Source organism: Impatiens glandulifera, chromosome 2 (assembly GCF_907164915.1).
Source record: "Impatiens glandulifera chromosome 2, dImpGla2.1, whole genome shotgun sequence".
NCBI lineage: Eukaryota > Viridiplantae > Streptophyta > Magnoliopsida > Ericales > Balsaminaceae > Impatiens > Impatiens glandulifera.
This window is the reverse complement of record NC_061863.1, coordinates 17,538,487-17,558,822: the sequence shown is the minus strand read 5'-3', so window position 1 is coordinate 17,558,822 and position 20,336 is coordinate 17,538,487. Positions and strand designations below refer to the sequence as shown.

General features: G+C 31.6%; 1 protein-coding gene across 2 annotated transcripts; it reads right to left on the bottom strand.

Moving 5' to 3' along the window:
• Nucleotides 1-1,556: 1,556 nt before the first annotated feature.
• Nucleotides 1,557-19,348, bottom strand: LOC124927279 (uncharacterized methyltransferase At1g78140, chloroplastic). Of its 2 annotated transcripts, none has more exons than XM_047467671.1 (8): nucleotides 19,118-19,348; nucleotides 18,774-18,877; nucleotides 18,547-18,687; nucleotides 18,138-18,222; nucleotides 17,448-17,641; nucleotides 2,251-2,362; nucleotides 1,994-2,101; nucleotides 1,557-1,882 (listed from the first exon to the last, which is right to left on the bottom strand). In XM_047467671.1, exons 1-8 carry the CDS (start codon nucleotides 19,292-19,294, stop codon nucleotides 1,742-1,744), a joined length of 1,062 nt encoding a protein of 353 aa, XP_047323627.1. In that variant the 5' UTR covers nucleotides 19,295-19,348; the 3' UTR covers nucleotides 1,557-1,741. The 2 variants fall into 2 exon arrangements, with proteins under 2 accessions (XP_047323627.1, XP_047323626.1); XM_047467670.1 differs by lacking the exons at nucleotides 1,557-1,882; nucleotides 1,994-2,101; nucleotides 2,251-2,362 and adding exons at nucleotides 16,277-16,582; nucleotides 16,813-16,920; nucleotides 17,075-17,186 and having other exon boundaries at nucleotides 19,118-19,345.
• Nucleotides 19,349-20,336: the final 988 nt, after the last annotated feature.

Sequence of the window (20,336 nt, the reverse complement as noted above, 5' to 3'; positions counted from 1 at the left end):
AAACGCGGGACGTTTTAATATTAATATAAGTTCAACTTTTTAACTAACTAATCTATATATATATATAATGATGCTTAATTTTTAAAGTGTCCGGATTGCCGGGTCGAGAGCTGTGGTTAATTTGGATACTTGGGTCGGATTGTGGGTTGACCCGTTTTTAAATTTAAAACGGTTAAAAATAAAATTAAAAATGCTAGAGGTATGTTTCGAACTTGCAACCTAACAAAACAAGTACAAATTTTTAACCAACTAGGCTATAAAGACTTTATATTTTAAATTCAACACCAAATTTGATAAACGCGGGACGTTTTAATATTAATATAAGTTCAACTTTTTAACTAACTAATATATAATGATGTTGAGTAAATGGATAATTAGGTCGGATTGTGGGTTGACTCACCCATAAACTTAAAACGATTAAAAATAAAATAAAAAATGTTATCCATAATTTTTTTTCACGGTTTTTATATTATTACTCGTGCAAATGCACGGGCTAAATGCTAGTTTGGATAGAATAATGCTAAATAACAAAATTGTTAATAAAGATAATACTACATTTTAATTTGATTGAATCCAATAATTTGAATGACATTAAATTATCTCCAACCTTCCTATGAAAAAGATTGACAGCACATAATTTACCTTTCAGTCTTGTAGAAACTATTACAATTTATCCTCAACTAGCATACTAGATAGTGTAAAAAATCTTAATCAAGAAAAACATTAATCTTTTCTTATTTTGATTTAACAAATTTTGATATTAATTTTTAATATTTACTAGCCTTTAGAACATGAAAATGATTTTGTGTGTAACTTGTTATAATATGCTTTAAATATTTGAGATTAATTGGCTGGTTGTCTAACTATAAAATGAGTTGATACATGTTTTTTCTTCTAAACACATGCTTGCAAAGTTCAATTATGTACACAATATTGGAGATAAAAATTAAGGATTAAGGATTTAATTTTTTTAACAAGCTTGTGAAATATGTTGGTTTCGAGCTTGACAATATCGCAACTTTAACCTTGGAGATGCAGTATTTTAACCTTGGTTATATTTAGTGGTCCGAAAGTTTGGTTTGGGATGTCTTAGGTAGAAAAAAGTTAATTATTTTTTTTATCAATTCAATTGCTATATTTTAAATTATATTAAAAATCTATAATAGTTTTGTATTATAACTAAAAACAAAAAGTAATATATACCGGTTGATTATATATGTCAAATAAATTTATATTGTGGTCGCAAATTTAAATTTTATTAGTGTATTTTTTAGAATTATTTATTAGGGTGTGCTCTATATCGCGCTGATACCAACTAATTATTTGTTTAAAATTGATAAATATTTTAACAAGTAACCTTATGAAATTTGAAAATGCAAATATATAGGTTCAAAATACGGTAACAAATTTTAGAATCGAAAAATTTATTTTAAAATTTGAACTACTAGTTTGTTATAAGTTTTAAAAGATTTGGATACAACTAAGTTATATTTTTTTTTTGAATTTAAAGGAATACAACTAATTAAATACTTTTAACAAGGTTAGTTTCATTAAAAGTTAAAGATGTAGTCTTTAATTAATCAAGAAGTTCAACAAAACAACAAAAGTGTTGATCAAATACCCAAAACACAAGTAAAGCAAGAAAATGTAATGGGAACTTAAATGAGCAATGAACTTCTCATTAATCCACCCAATGAATGTTGGTTACCTCATAAAGAGATCTTATGTGCTCAAGTAGATATCAGCTGGGCTTTCTAGCAGAAAGCATTACAAATCGCCTGTTTCTTGTGCAAGTAAAGCCCTCAAGTCCACATGAATTGCACAATTCTTCAAGCTCCCTTTCAGCAATGAACACATGGCTACCCGAGAATTTTCCAATGTTCTAACAACAAACAAAAACCCACAATTAAATAATGTTTGAATTTCAAATGCTACTTATATCAATTTCTACTATTGAATATTGTTGTTTTGGGGCTTGTTTTACATAACTAACCTGGCGAATATGCTTCAACAATGGAAAAGCGGTAAAAGGGCCATCTAATATAAAGGTTGTAGCAACAAAAACACCTCCAGGACGCAAAACTCGACTTATTTCAGCTACCTGAAAAGAAAGGACCACACCAATTTGAATCAAAAGATCTCACATATAACATAAATACCAAATTTTACAATATATAGATAAGACCACCAATTTCATCTTAATGAAACAATTCTTTAGAAAACAGATCTAAAAAGGATGAAACAACTTACTGCTGTAGATGGAGAAGACCAACAATGTAAGGCAGCACCTGCATTCACAGCATCTACACTGCCTGAAGTAAATGGAAGTCGCGAAATATCGGCTCTAACCAAGATTAGGTTCCTAAAAATGAAATATCACAAGGTTAAAGATTAGCCCAAGTTGAGTCCAATAAAAACAGAATGATGAAAAGCTTGTTATTTCCCTAAATTTCAATAATTTAGAATTCTTTGATTTTGTATAAGATGATTTTAGAGTAAGATGTGTACTCTTTTGGAAAGTTATCATCCTTCTCAATGAATTGATAGCACTGCCTCAACATGTTCTCTGAAAAATCCAAAGCAACAACAAGAGAAAACAATCCACTCTTGGCAAAAAGTCTTGAGAACATTCCACTACCACAACTTGCATCAATGATATTGCCTCCTAAAACTGGTTCCAAGTATTCTTTAGCCATCTCGAACTGCAATAAATATTAATCACATGAATTCATCACACATTTTATTGGCTTCACATGTAGAGTTGATAACAGACCTCCTGCTCGGGGCCAGGGAAACCACCCCATATTTTAAAACTTTGACGCCAACCCCTCTCGTAAAGAAATGAAACCAAAGGTCTCCTGTTGCAAGATAAAAAAAAAGTAAAAGCCACACATCTGATGTATTATATTATGTTTATGATAATTTTCTTCATATATTTTTGTTTTTAAAACTATTACAAGGGGCTATAATACATAGACAAAAATGTTTTAGGATTGAGCCTGTCATAAAATCTAATATACTCAATCATATCATGGGGTATAATGTCTAATATTAGGATTCAAGACAAAAAGACAGTATAAAATTAGTGAACAATGCATTACCTAAAGAGCTCTGTGAAAGCTGGCATAGCTTCAACATACTCTTTTGCCCCACCAACAACAGTTAAGTCAATATGCGTCGCATTGCCAAAATAAGACTTTTTACAAATGGTACAATTTAAGCTAGATTGTCGTTCTTGTTCCCTGCATATATAAACATATAATAAAACTAGTTGGTTCAGAGAAAATCACAAGCAATAGATAGGCAAGGGTCAAATAGAGGCACAATAGTGATATTAGAGTTAAGAGATGACATACACAGATGTTGTAGGATCAGGTTTGGTAGACAATGGATTGTAACAAATTGGGCAAGCTAAGTTATTTGTTCTGTTGATGACTTCAATGGCATCCAAGAGTGAATCCTTTGAAGAAAAAAATATATAATGTAAGAAAAATGACATTAGAGTTACAGGCTTGGGGTCTAGAGAATGAACTAGTTCTAATGGATGCATTTCACAATGCTGAACAAAATAATCATAAATTTTAAAAATACAAGTTATTATCAAAATAATCATAAATTTTAAACAACAAAAAGAACTCAAAGAAAGAAAAGAAGAAACATAAGTAAGAAAGCTACAACATTTTTGTCCTTCGTGGACCATAAGAGTAACTAGGATTTCAAAAGACAATAACTAATTAGTCAGATCGAGGTTCTCAACATACTAAAATCAAAGTAAATATGAATGCACTTTTGTTTATCAGGTTTCAAAGCATTCAATTTGCTACTTGTACATCTCATTCCTCTTTAAAGCTTACACTCTTTTATATTCTTTTGTTATTTATTTGTTATTTATTGAAGTTTGTTGATTTTTCATCAAGGTAGGTTCGTAGTACTCCTCTTTCGCCCTTGCATTCTCAACAATATTGCGAAAAGATCATGAGTCGGGTAGAGGCAGGGGCGGAGCCAAGTGCAAGCTGGCCCGGGCTGTAGCCCGGAGAGCCTTATGCATCTTATCAATAACGACGGTAAATTACCGTCGTTATTGGTTATTTTCCGTCGTTGAAAGGTTATTTTTCGTCGCTAAAAGGCATTGGTGACAGCAAACTATAAAACTAGCCCGGATAGATTTTTTTAATAAAAAATTAGCCCGGGTAGTTTTCAAAACCTGGATTCGCCCCTGGGTAGAGGAACGAAGTCCATCCTTTGCATGATGACAATGGTGTCTTTACGACATTTGTGAGCTCTTTTAACAAACTAAAATCATTTTCCTTTAAATTATCGAGGGTCGGATCTACAATAATATAACTTATGCATTCACATATGGCCACTCCACTTAGAGACCACCACGTAAAAACAAATAATTATAAAAATGTATGTTTATTTTAAGATTTAAACCCTTAATCAATTGCATTAAACTTATAAATAATATAATTAATCAATTAAGTTATTTTAAATTATTTTAATGTGAGTAATGATAGAGAGAGCGACGTTGGAGCAACGACATCACAACGACCCCACCTAACAACCACGTGAAAAAAATAAGTCATGGTGGAAAAAAATATTTATCATGTAAAAAATTAGAGAGAAAAAACAATGTTCGGAACATAGTGCTCCCGAACATTGTCGTGTTTGAGACATAATGTTCATAAACATGCCTATGTTCGGGACATAATGGTCCTGAAAATGTCCTGAACATGTCCCGAACATGAATGCTTATGAATATGATTTTCTTTCTCTAATATTTTATATTTATAATTTCCTCTCTCTAACTTTTGACATGATAATTTTTTTTTCCACCGTGCATTATTTTTTCTACGTGGCTGTCAGGTGAGGTGAGGTTCGTTTCAGAGTCGCTGCTCCCTCTCCCTATCTTTATTAAGAAAATATTACAAAAATAAAAGTTGCACATGACTCTTTAACAATATCTATATTTTAAAATTGTTTCTATTATTACCATAAAATGAAAATCCATGAAGCAAAATACACCGGGTATTGAGTAGTATATATAACAAACTACTAAAACCGTCCGACTAGATCTATTCCCCATCCATTTTCTCAATGTAACAAAACTGTTTCTATTATTAACACAATTAATTAAGTAGATATACACGTATAAAATTGCAATTGCAAATACTAGAATTGAGCTTGACACTCCGTTTCTCCTCCAATCTTTGAAGTAACATATCAGTTATCCATATTAGTTTGTCTCTATTTATATTAAAACGACTTTTATCCTCACCCATCGTTCTTCATCAAGAACACAATCATCAATCAATTTGTAAAAAATAATTTTTTTTGTTACCCACGTTACAAAACCAGTCACCAATCTGAACCATTCGGTTCCGGTTGTTCTTCCAACACTTTGTTGTGTCCCACATAATGTGTTGGGGGCACATTTGATCTTGTTTTTTTAGTTGTCTTTTATTATCATTTTTAATAGACTATATAACCATAGACTAGTTTAGTATGTTGATATTTTGTACTAAATAGTTACTAGTTTCTCTCTAATTACAAATTACAAGTTGTTCTTGAGCCATCGGTATTCTTTTCTATCTTCCTTTGTCTATTTTCTATTCCTTATCTTTTCTTTTCCCTCATTTCGCCCTCCACTTCTTTCTATCTAGTTACTATTCTTAGTTCTGGTTGATCGGGACACCACACACTTCAACACTGATTTTCTACCTTACCTATTTTATTTTCTAAGTTGGACTAGAGCCACATTGGCTTCGGCTAGGCTTGTGACTAGTCGCAAGAGGAGCGCCATAAGGATTCTCCTCTCCTCTTATCATAAAACAAACAAACATGAGACATGGCTTTAAAATGCTATGCATAACCCATGGTTTTTGTCCATATTTATTTCTTATTTTGTTATCTAAAGATAAACTAACTCACTAGAGTAACTCAAGTACAAAGATCACAATAATTTTCTAAATAAAAAATATAACTGAAACCATAACCTTGATTGATAACATGAATTTTATGCCCTACCACAATATAAATATCAAAATACTCAATTAACAATTGATTCAAAACAATCCGGTAATAAGATTTTGAGAGAATGAGAGATCTAACAGGTTTAGTTTCGTCGACGGAAGTGGAAGAGGATGGAACAATGGTTGATCTGAAATTGAAGGGCATGAGTAAAAGCTTAAAGAAAGAGCTGATCAAGTAACCACTGATTAGAATCGGTATTACTAATCCTGCTGATAAGCTGTTTAGAACTGCATCCATGGTTAGAGCTTTCGCTTCTCTCACCTCTTCTCTTACTGTTGTAATGATAATAATATTGGAAGACAAAGATTGGAGTAGAGTAGAGAATATAAATAAATATAAAAAGGGAGTCTTTGTCAACAGCTAGCTATGGACAGCTTTAATATCATGCTTATCTAGTGAACCAATTTTCTCGATAAAAAGAATCGTGTCAAAACAAGTTGCATGATATAATACTATTATATATTATCTACTCACATCTTACTCCCGAAACTTCCTTTTTAGGAAACTAATATTTCTTTCCTTATAAGGAAACTAATGCTGTCTGAGGGAGCTCCATAGATTTTTTGTTTTTTAATGTTAAATTGTTATATTATTTTAATATATACATATTTTTTATCATTAAATCATAGTTTAAATATATTTATTTTATTTTTAAATTTTAAAATAAATAACACATTCAATAATTTAAATAAAATAATTTTAAATAACACTTTTTCACATAAATTTTTTTAATTGATAACCAATTAAAAAAACTAAAATCAAATTAGATTTAGTTTGAATTTGGGTTTTTTAAGATATATGAAAAATAAATAAATAGAATGATTGGTGATAATTTGAGAAGGTGAAATTTTTTTAATGTTAGATTAGTTTGAGTTATTGAAATAACCCAAACCAAACTAATTTTATAAGTCTAATTTGAAATTGTCTTTATCTATATATATATATATAATGATTAAATCTGTCAGACGGGCCAACATATGGCAGTGCAAAACCTACCTATCAAAACTCATCGTTTAACGGGTCAACGACAGACCGGCCCGCCATCCCGAAAGGCTAAAAATCCTCCATCCAACCCAAGGTGGGTTGCGAGTTAGGCGGGTCAGCCCACATATTGTCTTACTACAAATAAAAATAAATAATAATCATTAATAGTTCTAGAAAATAAGAATCATTTGTTCTATGTCGTGAAACTTCAATTTGTTGCAAGTTTTAACATGACGCTACAATGTAGAAGTCTCATAATGTTTACCCCACAATGTTTACCCCCACATTTATATTGTTTTTTTTTGCATTCATTACATTCAAATTTTTCTTTATTTTAAATACCTTTCATTTTCTTAAAATACATTCAAATATCGGAATATTCTCTAGACTTTTTAGATGACCCTTCATCATGCTTAACAATTTTAAATTCATCAACATCCAAATTAACACCTTGATTTTGAGAGGAGTTCATTTCGAAAATGAATATGTTATTTAACAAAATATTATGTTTCAGACTTTTAGTGTAAAACTCCTAGACTGGAACCAATTTTGAATCCACGAACCTTTGTAGGCTAGAACAAAGAGAATAAAGACGGAACAAATAAGTAGCCGACGGCCAATGAGCGAAGTATTGAGCATTGAATGCTGCAGTCTAGAACCAAGTTTGAATCCACGAACCCTTGAAGGCGAGAACGAAGAGAAGAAATGCGGAACAAATAAGTAGCCGATGGACGAAGTATTGAGTATTGACTGCTGCAGTGCTGCAGTGCTGCCTGGGAGAGAAAAAAACTAAGGCTATTCTGCATATTCCTATAAGGCTATAAATTAGATTAGTGTTTTTTTTGCCAATCCGCGGGCCAACCCAAGTCTATAAACGAAGAGAAGAAATGCAAAACAAATAAGTAGCCGATAGACAAAGTATTGAGTATTGACTGCTGTAGTGCTGCCTGAGAGAGAAAAAAACTAAGGCTATTCTGCATATTCCTATAAAGATATAAATCAGATTAGTGTTTTTTTTGTCAACCCGCGGGCCAACCCAAGTCTTACTCGCCTAGGCCCGCGACCCGAGCGGGCTGACCCCGTGTAGGCCTACTTCCAAATGGGTTGCTAATATTTCAACCCAACCCGTCTAAATTGTTTGACTGGGCGGGAAAACCCAACAGACCTAACCCAAATTGACGACTTTGATAATGATGCTTAAAAAATAAAATTGGAATATCGTACACGGCTAAAAATCCAAAGCAACAACAAGAGAAAACAATCCACTCTTGCCAAAAAATCTTGAGAACATTCCACTACCACAACTTGCATCAATGATATTGCCTCCTAAAACTGGTTCCAAGTATTCTTTAGCCATCTCGAACTGCAATAAATATGAATCACATGAATTCATCAAACATTTTATTGGCTTCCTATGTAGAGCTGATTATGATCGATTTTTGAAAAACATTTTTTTGATCGACTAGTTTGAAAATTCAAGGACGCTCTTTAAAATTTTGTTTTGAAAACGTGAGGGGAATTAATTTTAATGTTTGAAAATTTGAAGTTTAAAAAAATGAGGCTTTATAAACAACTCCATATCTTACATTCCTGTCGAATCTGAGAGAGATTGAGAGTTTTTTAATGGTAAGTATGTCATAGGCCTTTTTTTAAAAAAAATTTTCAATATTAATTAATTCTCACGAAAAGAGAGTCGCCACCTAATTTTAAAAATTAGGAAATTAAGAGATGTGAGTTCGGTGTTTGGTTACGTGTGGGAAAGAGTTTTTTAGATGCTATGTCCCACAACGCCCCTAAGGTTTCTATTAGTTAATTTTGGCCTTTTTAAAAAAATTCTTACGCTTTACATTTTAGATTTAAACCATTTTATGCTAACCTAGAATCACATAAATCACAAACTTATATCAAATAATAAAATCAACCAAATTAAACAAAAAAAGACCCCAAAAAATGAAAAAAAAAAGCCAAAGGACTGTGGTTAGCCTCCATGGTCCTATACCTGGTTTTAGCTGAGGTGCAAATCTAGATCGGTCGAAAAATTGCACTTTTTGTCGGTCCTCAGCCATTTGGGTGCGGAAATCTTCGGTGTTTTGATCAGCAGTAGCGGTCCTCAGCCTTTGGGTGTAGAAATCTTCGGTCTTTTGATCAGCAGTAGTGGTCCTCAGCCTTTGGGTGCAGAAATTTTTGGTATTGTGATTTCACGTACAACCTCGAATAGTGATTTGAAATTCCTGAAAGTGTTTGTGTATTGTCTGTATTTTACTATTGAGTAAAAGTATTGTATTACATCATTGTGAGTGGTGTAACCGACGAGCAGTAAATAAGACTCGTTCGGCATTGTGTGTTGTGATTGTGTAATATTCCTTATTGAATATCATTCTCACTGTTTGAGAAGAAGGGGTGACGTAGGAGATTAAACTCCGAACATCCATAAAATCCTGTTTCGTGTTCTTTATTTTCATATTCCGGCTCACTCACTCATACCTAACCGAAACATCTAAACCGAACCAAAATAACTAATAATTTTCTAAACCAAACCGGCTTTCTCCTTAAACCGATATCTTCTAAATACCTTCCAAACAGAACTGTGTGTGTTGCTTCAAGTTGAAACGAACCATTTCCGCATTTGAACCTAGTTCAAGAGGTTTGTGACAGCTTGTGTAGTGTTAAGAAGCGGTTTTAGTCTTTAACTGGACTATATCTAGTGTGTGTTGTGTTATTAAGCGTTCACCCTTAAGACACCGGAACCCTTAAGCGTTCACTCTTAGTGTCAAAGACTCTAAGAGGTCTAGGAGCCTTTGGAGGGGTAGGTTTGGTAAGAGTAGTTGTATCTACCTTAAGTTGTGGAGGATTACTTGGGCTCGTCTTTTTAGGCGATTGCTCTTGTCAAGCAGTAGTTATCTAGTGTACATCTGTCTTTTCTTTTCTCGGGAAACGACTTGGAGGTGGGTAGCTTTGATTACTTTTTCCTCTCTCCTTTATTTCTCGATGGCTTCATCAAGGTTATTGCCGGTTTTCAATAATTTCTTCATATTTTGGAAGGTTTTAACGTCGAATCCAACAGAACATTGTCCTTTAACGCTTTCCAAGATCATATCGATTTGACGTTGTTCGCTCAGGAGGGAATCGATTTCATCGGCGACAGCTTTCCATCTTTCAATAAATATAGAGAATTTCTCATTCCTCCTTCTTTGATTTCTTAATATCTTTTATGGTCGTTCGAGGTTGAGATGCATTGAGAAGCGTTCTATGAATGATGCTCTAGGAAATCCTGATATACTATATCGAGCAAAAGAGTATCACCAACAAAAGATAGTCTATCTATAGAGCAAAAGAGTATCCTAATATATTGGTTGTTGCATTCATAGAACGCTTCTCAATGCATCTCAACCTTGAATGACCATAAAAAAGGTTGAAGAACATCAAGTAACGAGAAAATGAGAAATTCTCCGTGTTTATCAAAAGATGGAAAGTTATCGTTAAGAGCACTGATTTCCTCCCGAGCGAACATCGACAAATCTATATGATCTTGGAAAGCGTTAGCGAACGATACTATGTTGGATTCGTCATCAAAACATCAAAAATACGAAGAAAATTCTTAAAACTAGCAATAATCTCGATGACGCAATCGAGAAAGAATGGAGAGAAGGAAATTAGTCAAAGCTACCTCACTTCCAAGTCGTTTCCCAAGAAAGGAAAAGACATAAGTACACTAGGTAACCACTGCCTGGTAGGAGCAATCGCCTCAAAAGACAAGCCCAAGTAAGCCTCCACAACCTAAAGTAGGTACAACCACATCTACCAAGGTTACACCCCCAAAGGCATCTAGACCCCCTAGAGTCTTTGACGATCTAGTAATGCCTTTGATTCAAGTGATGAAGATTCTCCAAGAAAAGAATACGATGATCATTCCCCCTAGATCTATAGGCACAATCAGTGCCTATATCACCAAGTTGATCCAAGAATAGTCAAAACACCATTAACCGCTTTTGGTTGATTCAATCCACTTGGATGGATCAACTGACCCCAGACAACTATAAATAGCCCCCCTCAATCATTTTGAAGGCAAGAGATAACATCTCAAGCTCGGAATCAAAGAAATCCGAAAATATGCCATTGAAGCTTAAAGCTTCGAATTTTATAAATTTTATTTTTAAAGTTCTAAAGCTTGGATCTAAGAATCCAAAAAGCTTCCCTAAGATCTAAGGAGTTTTCTCTAATCCTTAGTAAGCTTCATATCATCATTTAATTCATACTTCCAGTTTAGAATTGAAATTTTTATATTTCAGTTTTCATAAATTTGTATGCTATATGGTTCTTGAATTTGATGATTGAAATCAATCTTATTATCATTTATGAGCTTTCTATGAAATCCATAATCGATCAATCGATCTTAATAAGAAAAAACCAATTTTGAATTTGAAAAAAAAACAGGTTTCCTGTTCTTGGGTTAATTCTTTTAAATCACAGACTAAAAAGCTTCCCAACATGGTTTTAATCTTGCGGACAACTATTTAAATCATGTTTGATTCATCCCGATCATGTTTGATCAAAACAAAATGTTCAAAATAATTGAAAATTTTGAGTTCTTAATTTGGTTAAAACAAACAGCCAATGTTCTTGTTTTGGTATCAATCAAGTATATAAGATATATATAAGGAAGTTATTGGATAGCTCTTTTCTCCTCAAAACAGTTTTAAAACAAAAAATTCATTTTTTAATCACAAACTGTTTTGAACGATTTGATCATCATCCAAGTCGATTGATACATTGAGATGATGATCAACATGTTCTAGTAACGAGAGGTTCGACCGAGAATTTCAATAGGACCCAGAGGTCCGACTGATGTTCTTAATCAGGGACCGAGAGGTCCGATCGAGGATTTATATATCCAACTGAGACATCAGACCTATGACCGAAAACTCCTAAACCTAGGACTGATGGTTTCCAACCAAGACCGAGATGTCAAACCTAAGACCGAAGAATCTCAACACTAACCGAGAATTCCTGAACCTATGACCGATAAACTTAGCTTAGAGCTAGTCCAAGACCGGTGGTTTCTTCATCTCGACCGATAATCCTAGCAAATGACCAAGAGTCCTTAACACCTCAACCGAGGCATTTTAGCCTAGACCGATGAGTCCGACTGAGTTTCCTAAACTCCGATCGATGAAAACAAACCCAAGGCTTAGGACTTCGGTCCTAAAGCCTGTTTGGTTCTCATTTTCAAAACCCAAAAATATTTTTGTAAATTTGGAGCCTAAAACCATTTTCTAAAAACCCCAAAAAAATAGAAAATACTTTTACAATATTTTCCGGATACTTCCACAAAAATTATTTCGATAAAGGCTCTTTTGGGATTTTTGTTTAAACATTAATGCTTTTAACAACTGATGTTCTTCAGGTATTTCCATCCTAAGTCAACGTCATCAACAACAGGTACCAACATTTGAATATTGTTGTTACAATATTTTAAATAACGCACAAATTTTATGTATGCTTAGGACCAGAAGAGTAATCGATAAATTAAAACATTATACAACTTATTTTTATAAAGTCAAATTTATAAGTAGAGACCGTGTTAAAACGGGTATGGAGGATGAAGTAGAATAGCCTTTTCCTGAGTATAACCAAACTACGAACTAAAAGAAACTCTGACCAATACGTTTATATACGTATGCCACTTTTTATTGATTTTCAAAAATCAATTAGCGACTCTGTTTCCAAAAAAATAATATTTTAAATTAGTTATGTTTAATTAATTTAAAGGGATTTCTAAAAATCAAATTATAATTTGATTACCGCAAATCTCCGAATTATTTAAAATTGAACCTCGAATTAAATATTTTTAAATAATTTTTAAAGCTGTCAGGGATCATTTAAAAACTTTTTAAAAATAAAGTTTATTTTAAAAAAAGATTCCTAACACGCAAACCGAGGTTGAAATTCTCGAACCTCAATCTTTTCCACGAAACCTATTTAAAGGGTTTTTCCGAGGTTTACACACCTCGACAAAGAGTCCTTATTGGTGCAAGCATGGTGTTCAATTTATAACCATAAATTATAGAATTTTCCCTCGAAGATTGATGACTAAATAATCTATAAAATCAAAAAATATAACTTTTGATTGGAGGACTCATTTTGATAGCACAAGATACCAAAATGATTGAGATTGAACAAGAAATTTGTGGGTATCTAGCCCTTGCTCAATCGACAACCACAAGTTCCCAAGTTTGGCATGACATTTTTGGCAGCCAAAATTGACTTGTATGAGAAGAATGAGGTATCCCAACTATTATAAATACCTTCCTCGTAACAAGGAAAAGGGACATAGAAGATCATGATAGTCGTAATTTCTCTAAGAGCAAGTTGTATGGATCTTCCACTATGAGTAAAAAGGGTTCACCTTAATCCTCTACATATGGTTGTTTGATAACCTCAAGCGCCTACCGCCAGTTCTGCCTAACGGCATCATGTCCCCCTTCATCCAATACCAAAAAATGAAGGAAGCTTTGCCCGAACTTCCGGTACAAGACAATGATGAAATTTGGGACATTCTTATCTGGTATCCCATCAAGAAAATGGCGTTCGTGATGAATGACAAGCCAATTGTTCTGCTCATGGGCTTAGAATGGGTTATCTACTACAATAATCATGACTTGTCCAGGCAATACGACTATAGTTACATTGAAGTTGTTGTCGCGATAAATAGACCTATAAACTGAAGGATCTATGCAGAATACCTCGGAAGATGGCAGGATTCCTTCCAAATGAATGTCCAAGCAAAACGAACAAAATATCTGGAACTAGTATGAGAAAGCCCAGCGAGCTGAAGCAGAAGAAGATTCTAATATCGAAGCACGCTATGTCTGGACCTAAAATTTTTTACTTTTCATGCACTTTTTCCCCTTTAGACTCTTTTGTGAAATATCAATAAAATAGTCTCTCTCTATAACAAACGTTGCGAGTATCTTTATATACATCTCTATGTTTGTTTATCTAATTGAATCATGAATGAGATTCTTACTCTCTAAGATTAATTATTTATTTTAAATATTATATCTAGTATTGGTGTATGTACACTGTATTAGACCGAATATATTTATTTTAATTATTTGGGTGTAAAAATATCGTGTCTACAGTTTTGGAAAAAAAAAGTATAATGATATTTTAGAAAGAAAAAAAATCTAAATAAATGAATAATTTTCTTATATTTACTGCCTTTGTTATATATGATTGACTATTATATCATAGTGAAGTTTGATTATTCAAATAATTTTGTATATTTAGTATATATATCCATTTTAAGTAAATTGTGAGATAATTGACTTTTTCTTGGATTTAAAAGTTCATTGATGTATGTTGGACTATATAACGAGTCAAAAAAAATGAAATATTTAGTTTCTCGATAAAAGAAAATGCAATTCAATTACTCGTTGAAAGAAAATACTATTATTGCTTAAATTGGAACCATAATTTCCTTAAATTTGAACTCACATTCACATATAACTTCTTCATTACTCAAATTCAGAATCACATATACCACATATTATGTTAGGTCCGACACTCACATGCATAAAAAAGATCTTTTTCATTACTCAAGTTCGTAACCATAAATACTACGTAACGGGTTAGGACTTGACTCCCACATGTCCTGTGTACATATAACACGGGTTAGGACTTGACACCCACATGTCCTGTGTACATATAATTTTTCCACAACCACATATACCACCATATATTCTACTTCACAAATATGTATTCAAACTGTAGTCCCAAATATAAAACATGAACATTTTAATCGGTAAATTATTTGTAATTTTTGAATTTAATTTATAACCTTGATATATATATATAACCAAATAGTTAATTAGTATATTAACCAAAAGTGTCCATTATTAATTGACACTCAATTGAAGATTCAAAACAAAAGAGGATATTTAATACCCACTAACATATAAATTAAATTATAGAATTATTGAGGTAAAATAATATATTATTCAATTCATAAAACATAATTTAAGTCTTAAAATTATTCTATAAAAAAATAATTCAAAAATTACAAATAATGTTTATTCAAAACTTTATATTAATTTTAAAATATAAATTTCTATTAGTCATATTTACAAATTTTACTTTTTAAGTTTAAAAAATATAACAGATAACCTCCAAAAAAATCCAAATATTAATTTACTTTCACGACCAGACAAATTAGAATTAATCATCGTTAATTATATATATATATATATATATATGAAAATAATTTTAAAGAATTAAAGTTATTATAAATAAACTACTCAGGCCATCTCCAACCCAAATACCTATTCTCAAACCCAAAATACAGTAAACATCCCATCAAACAGTAATTCATCTCCAACCCAAAAACCCAAACTCAAAAGAATATTCTCAGAATATTCCTTTTTATAATAATTTTTAATTTTTTCAATATTATCTATATATTTATCTAAAATTACAAATTGAACCCATAACTTTACAACAACTTATTAATTACTTTTAAATTCTAATTATAAATCAATTATTTATATAACTGCATTAAACAAATTAAACATTATTAAATAAACACAAATTACATTTCACAAACAAAAAAAAAATACAACAAAACAAACCTTTTGGATTATTTTACTTTTTCGGTTGTTCTACGTGTTTTATTTTATTAAAATTGTTTTTATTATTTATTATTTTTTTATCAATATTGTTTATTATTATAAATTTATAATACTTAAAAAATATAAAATATAAATATAAACAAATTTAAATATAAGTTAATCATATAAACAAATTAAAATTATCATGAATTAAACATATAAATAAATTAAAATATAAATAAATAAAATAGGTATACAAATTAAAATATAAATAAGTTATGTAAATTAATTAAAAACAAACTAAAAGGACTAAAATGAAAATTTTGAAAACTTTTGAGTATGTGAATAGTGTCCCTGCAAATTTGGGTATGGAAGAGAGAGAATTTGCAGGAAAACTCAAAATGCAGTTGAGTTTGCAGGTGGGTTGGAGGGCTAAAACCTATTTTGGAGATGGGTTTGCAGGTGGGTTGGAGATGATCTCAGAGTTTTAAGTTTATGTGATTTGCATATTCTGTTTCCATAATTTGGTAGTCCAAATAACAAAGTTACAATCCTAATAACATAAAAAACTAAAACAACCGGTTCAATTGTATTTACTCAAATTGATTAATATGAAAGAATTTTACCATGAATAAATGTTAATTACTAAAAGGAATAAATAGGTATAATTTAATATTTCAATAGAATAAGTTACCAAATAAATATGCAGTATAATAAAGTGAAGCATCTATACAAACTACACAGAAGATGATGATCAAACCCCAAATATTCTGTATTATACAATAATAATATGTTATGGTGAGAATTCAAACAAGTCATTACCCGGATTTTCTGGCAGAAACCATTACAAAACGCCTGTTTCTGGTGCAAGTAAAACCCTCAAGCCCACATGCATTGCACAACTCTTCTAACTCCCTTTCAGCTATGAATATATGGCTACCCGAGAATTTTCCAATGTCCTATTTTTTATCAACAACAATTAAAACTTTTTCAATGGGATGTGAATGTGAATTTCAACAAAGATTGTGACAAATTAAGTTCCAAATAGGGCTCATTATCATTTCCTATTTGCTACTTTTAAAGTTTCAATCTCAGTTTGGGGACCTGTTCATAGAATATTGTTGTTTGGGGACTTGCAACAAAAAGATTGACCAATTTAATCTGGCGATTTAAGTTTTGAAGAAGTTACCTGGCGAAGAGGCCTCAACAATGGAAAAAATGTAAAAGGGCCATCTAATATATAGGTTGTAGCAACAAAAACTCCACCAGGGCGCAAAACTCGACTTATCTCAGCTACCTGAAAACAAACAACCACACCAATTTGAATAAAAAAGATCTCTCCCATGTGTGAACAATAATGATTATAAGAAAAATATAAAGATAACACCGCCAATTTCATTTTCATAAAGCAATTATAGTGAAAAAACTATAGGCAGGATGAAACAACTTACTGCCGCAGATGGAGAAGGCCAACAGTGTAAGGCAGCGCCAGCATGCACAGCATCTACACTGCTTGAAGTAAATGGAAGTCTCGAAATGTCGGCTCTAACCAAGATTAGGTTCCTAAAAATAAAATAGAATGCTGAGAAAATTGTGATTTCCCTGTTTTTCAGCAATTTAGAATTCTTTGATTTTAAATAGCTATCAGGTATTCTCAATATTAGTTATAGGATGATTTTATATTATCTGTTTTATATAGTTATCAAATATTCTAATGCAATCTCTATAACTGAACTAAGATCATCTTTGCAGAGCTGAGGCTCTCCAAGTTTTTGGTTTTCATCCGTAAACAACTAAAATAGAGTAAAAGAGTAAGATGTGTACTCTTTTGGAAAATTATTGTCCTGCTGAATGAATTCATAGCACTGCTTCAGCATGTTCTCTGAATAATCCAAAGCAACAACAAGAGAAAACAGTCCACTCTTGGCAAAAAGTCTTGAGAACATTCCACTACCACAACTTGCATCGATGATATTGCCCCCTAAAACTGGTTTCAGGTATTCTTTAGCTAGTTCAAACTGCAATAAACATGAATTATAGGCACACATTATGGCTTAGAATTCATCACACATTTTATTACACATGTTGCTAAGCATCCAACCTATCCAGGTCAAGTTAAATAAACTGCAAGGGTTATATTCTTATTCGGCATTAGTAATAGTTATGCATGTTTGTGCTTTATGTTAAATCATAGTAAAGGGTGTAGATATATGCAAGAATTTGAATAACATTGGAGGTTGTTCGATGTAGGGTTTTTTAAATAATTCGTTCTTTTCTGGAAAAAAAAATACGTGTACAATGAAAAAGTAGATTATTTGGGATTATTTAGGTTAAATGACTAAAACATCTTTTGTATTTGTTATAAAAAAAATAAGCTAGGGTATTTTGGTTGATGATAGAAAAAAAAAAGTTATTTAGACCCAATAACCCTTCATCACACAAGAGTTATGATAAAAATCACAACTAGAATAACTTTTTTCTCAAGGGAAGTGGCTTCAAATCTTGATAACAGACCTCCTTCTCAGGGCCAGGGAAACCACCCCATATTGAAAAACCTTGTCGCCAACCCCTCTCGTAAAGAAATGAAACCAAAGGTGTCCTGTTGCAAGAAATTACAGTTTTGCAACATAAGAAAAGTAAAAGCCACAGCTAATGTATGCATGGACTTGATTCCAAAATGATGCACATACTTTAGTGCTCTATCACCTAGATTTCTAGCATAGAGCACCACCAAAGATTAACAAAGAAAAGATTAAAAAGAACTAGAATTACAATTATTATAACACAAGCTACTAATGTGAGACTATACAGTTCATCAAGAAGGTCATCTCATCTGTTATAAATTCCAACTCAAGTATGTTATTCAAGATGTGCATGATAGGAATCAAACCAATATGTATTGACGAAGTCAAGAATTCATTACCTAAAAATCTCTGTGGAAGCTGGCATAGTTTCGCCATATTCTTTTGCCCCACCAATAACAGTCAAGTCAATATGTGTCCCATTACCAAAATAAGACTTCTTACATATGTTACAATTTAAACTAGACCCTCGTTCCTGTTCACTGCATTTATAAACATATAATCACAAGCAGTAGATAGCCAGGGAACCCGTGAGAAGAAGTGATCTTAGAGTTGAGAGAAGACATACACAGATCTTGTTGGATTAGGTTTGGTAGACAATGGATTGTAACAAACTGGACAAGCTAAGATATTCGTTCTGTTGATAACTTCTCTGCCATCCAAGAGTGAATCCTTTGCACAAATATAATGTATTTAAAAAGATGCATCTAGAATTAGTGAATGAAACAGTTCCAATGGATGCATTTCATAATATTCAACATAACAGTCTAACAGAGCATGATCTTCTGAACAATTTACTAAGTTTAGCAATCCTTGACAAATTTAGTAAACCTCCAACAGGAGCATCAAATTTCATCAATTGATTTAAACCCACCTGCTGATATGCTTTTGAGAGAGGGAGAGAGATCTTACATGTTTGGTTTCGACGTCGACGACAGCGGAAGAGGAATCAGGTGATTTAGAGGCTTTGATTGTTCTGAAATTGAACGGAATGAACAGAGGCTTAACGAAAGAGCGGGTAAAGTAAGTGCTGATTCGAATCGGAATTGCTAGTCTTGCTGATAAGCTGCTTAGTGCCACTGCTTCCATGGCGATTTTGCTCTCAGGTCTCCTCTTGTTCCTGCATATAATAATAGTAATAATATTGGTAGAAGAGACTGGAACTAAGTTTATATATATATAATAATTTTGGAGTCTTTGTCACCAGCTAAGTACAGATAAATCATGCTTATCCCCAGCCAATCAAATTTGTGTGAAATTTGCTGCTTCTTTTTATTATACAAATTTATTTGTGAAATATATATTAATTTTTCAAAATATTATTATAGTCTAAAACCTTTTTTTCATAATATTTGATAGTTTATTTTTTACATAATAAAATTTTATCTAATTTAATTATATTATATATATATATATATATATATATTAAATATTTATCTTTTAGTATGATAAATTCTAAATAAATTTGTGATTGTTACCAAATATTATTTTTGATAAAAATTTATATGTTTGCAAAAATAATTGTGCGAAAAAATTGTAGTTATATATATATATATATAATCATTTTTTTCTTCATTCTTTTTCAACAAAGGTGTATGTGGTTGTAACCCAGAAATTTTTTATTGTGCAAAAGTCCAGATTTGAAAATTTTCAAATCTTAGTTTGTGTGAAAAAAAATTTAATAAAATATTTTTAAAAATATTTTTAAATATTTTAAAAGATTATTATTTCATAAAAGAATCTTCAATTGATATTTAATTTAAAATTAATAAAAAAAATTTGTATGAATATACAAACTTATATTTGACCAAATAATTTTTTAAGTTTGATATTTGGTGATCCTTAATAAAAGACTTTCGTACGGTATCATTTGTATCCGTTAAAAAAATGTATACTTTCTAAAATATTGACTTTTGAAAAATTAGTTTTATTACATTTTATTTAACTAATTCATTTTTAAGTCCTAGATATGCACAAATTTTTCTTAAATTTAAAATTATAGAATAATATTTAAATAATGATATATGCGATTGATATAGACCATTGTTCACGAGAGTACCTGAAATGTATCGAATTAAGGAATTATAATTTTAAAATAAATTTAAACGAGCCTTTATTTTTTATGAAAATA

Excerpts from the sequence above, each read along its gene's own strand:
- LOC124927279 (XM_047467671.1), bottom strand. The coding sequence starts at position 19,294 with ATGGAAGCAGTGGCACTAAGCAGCTTATCAGCAAGACTAGCAATTCCG. Across the intron at positions 18,223-18,546 it reads GCTTCCACAGAGATTTTTAG|GACACCTTTGGTTTCATTTC; the intron begins GTAATGAATTCT and ends TTCTTGCAACAG. Across the intron at positions 1,883-1,993 it reads TGTTGAAGCATATTCGCCAG|AACATTGGAAAATTCTCGGG; the intron begins GTTAGTTATGTA and ends GTTTGTTGTTAG.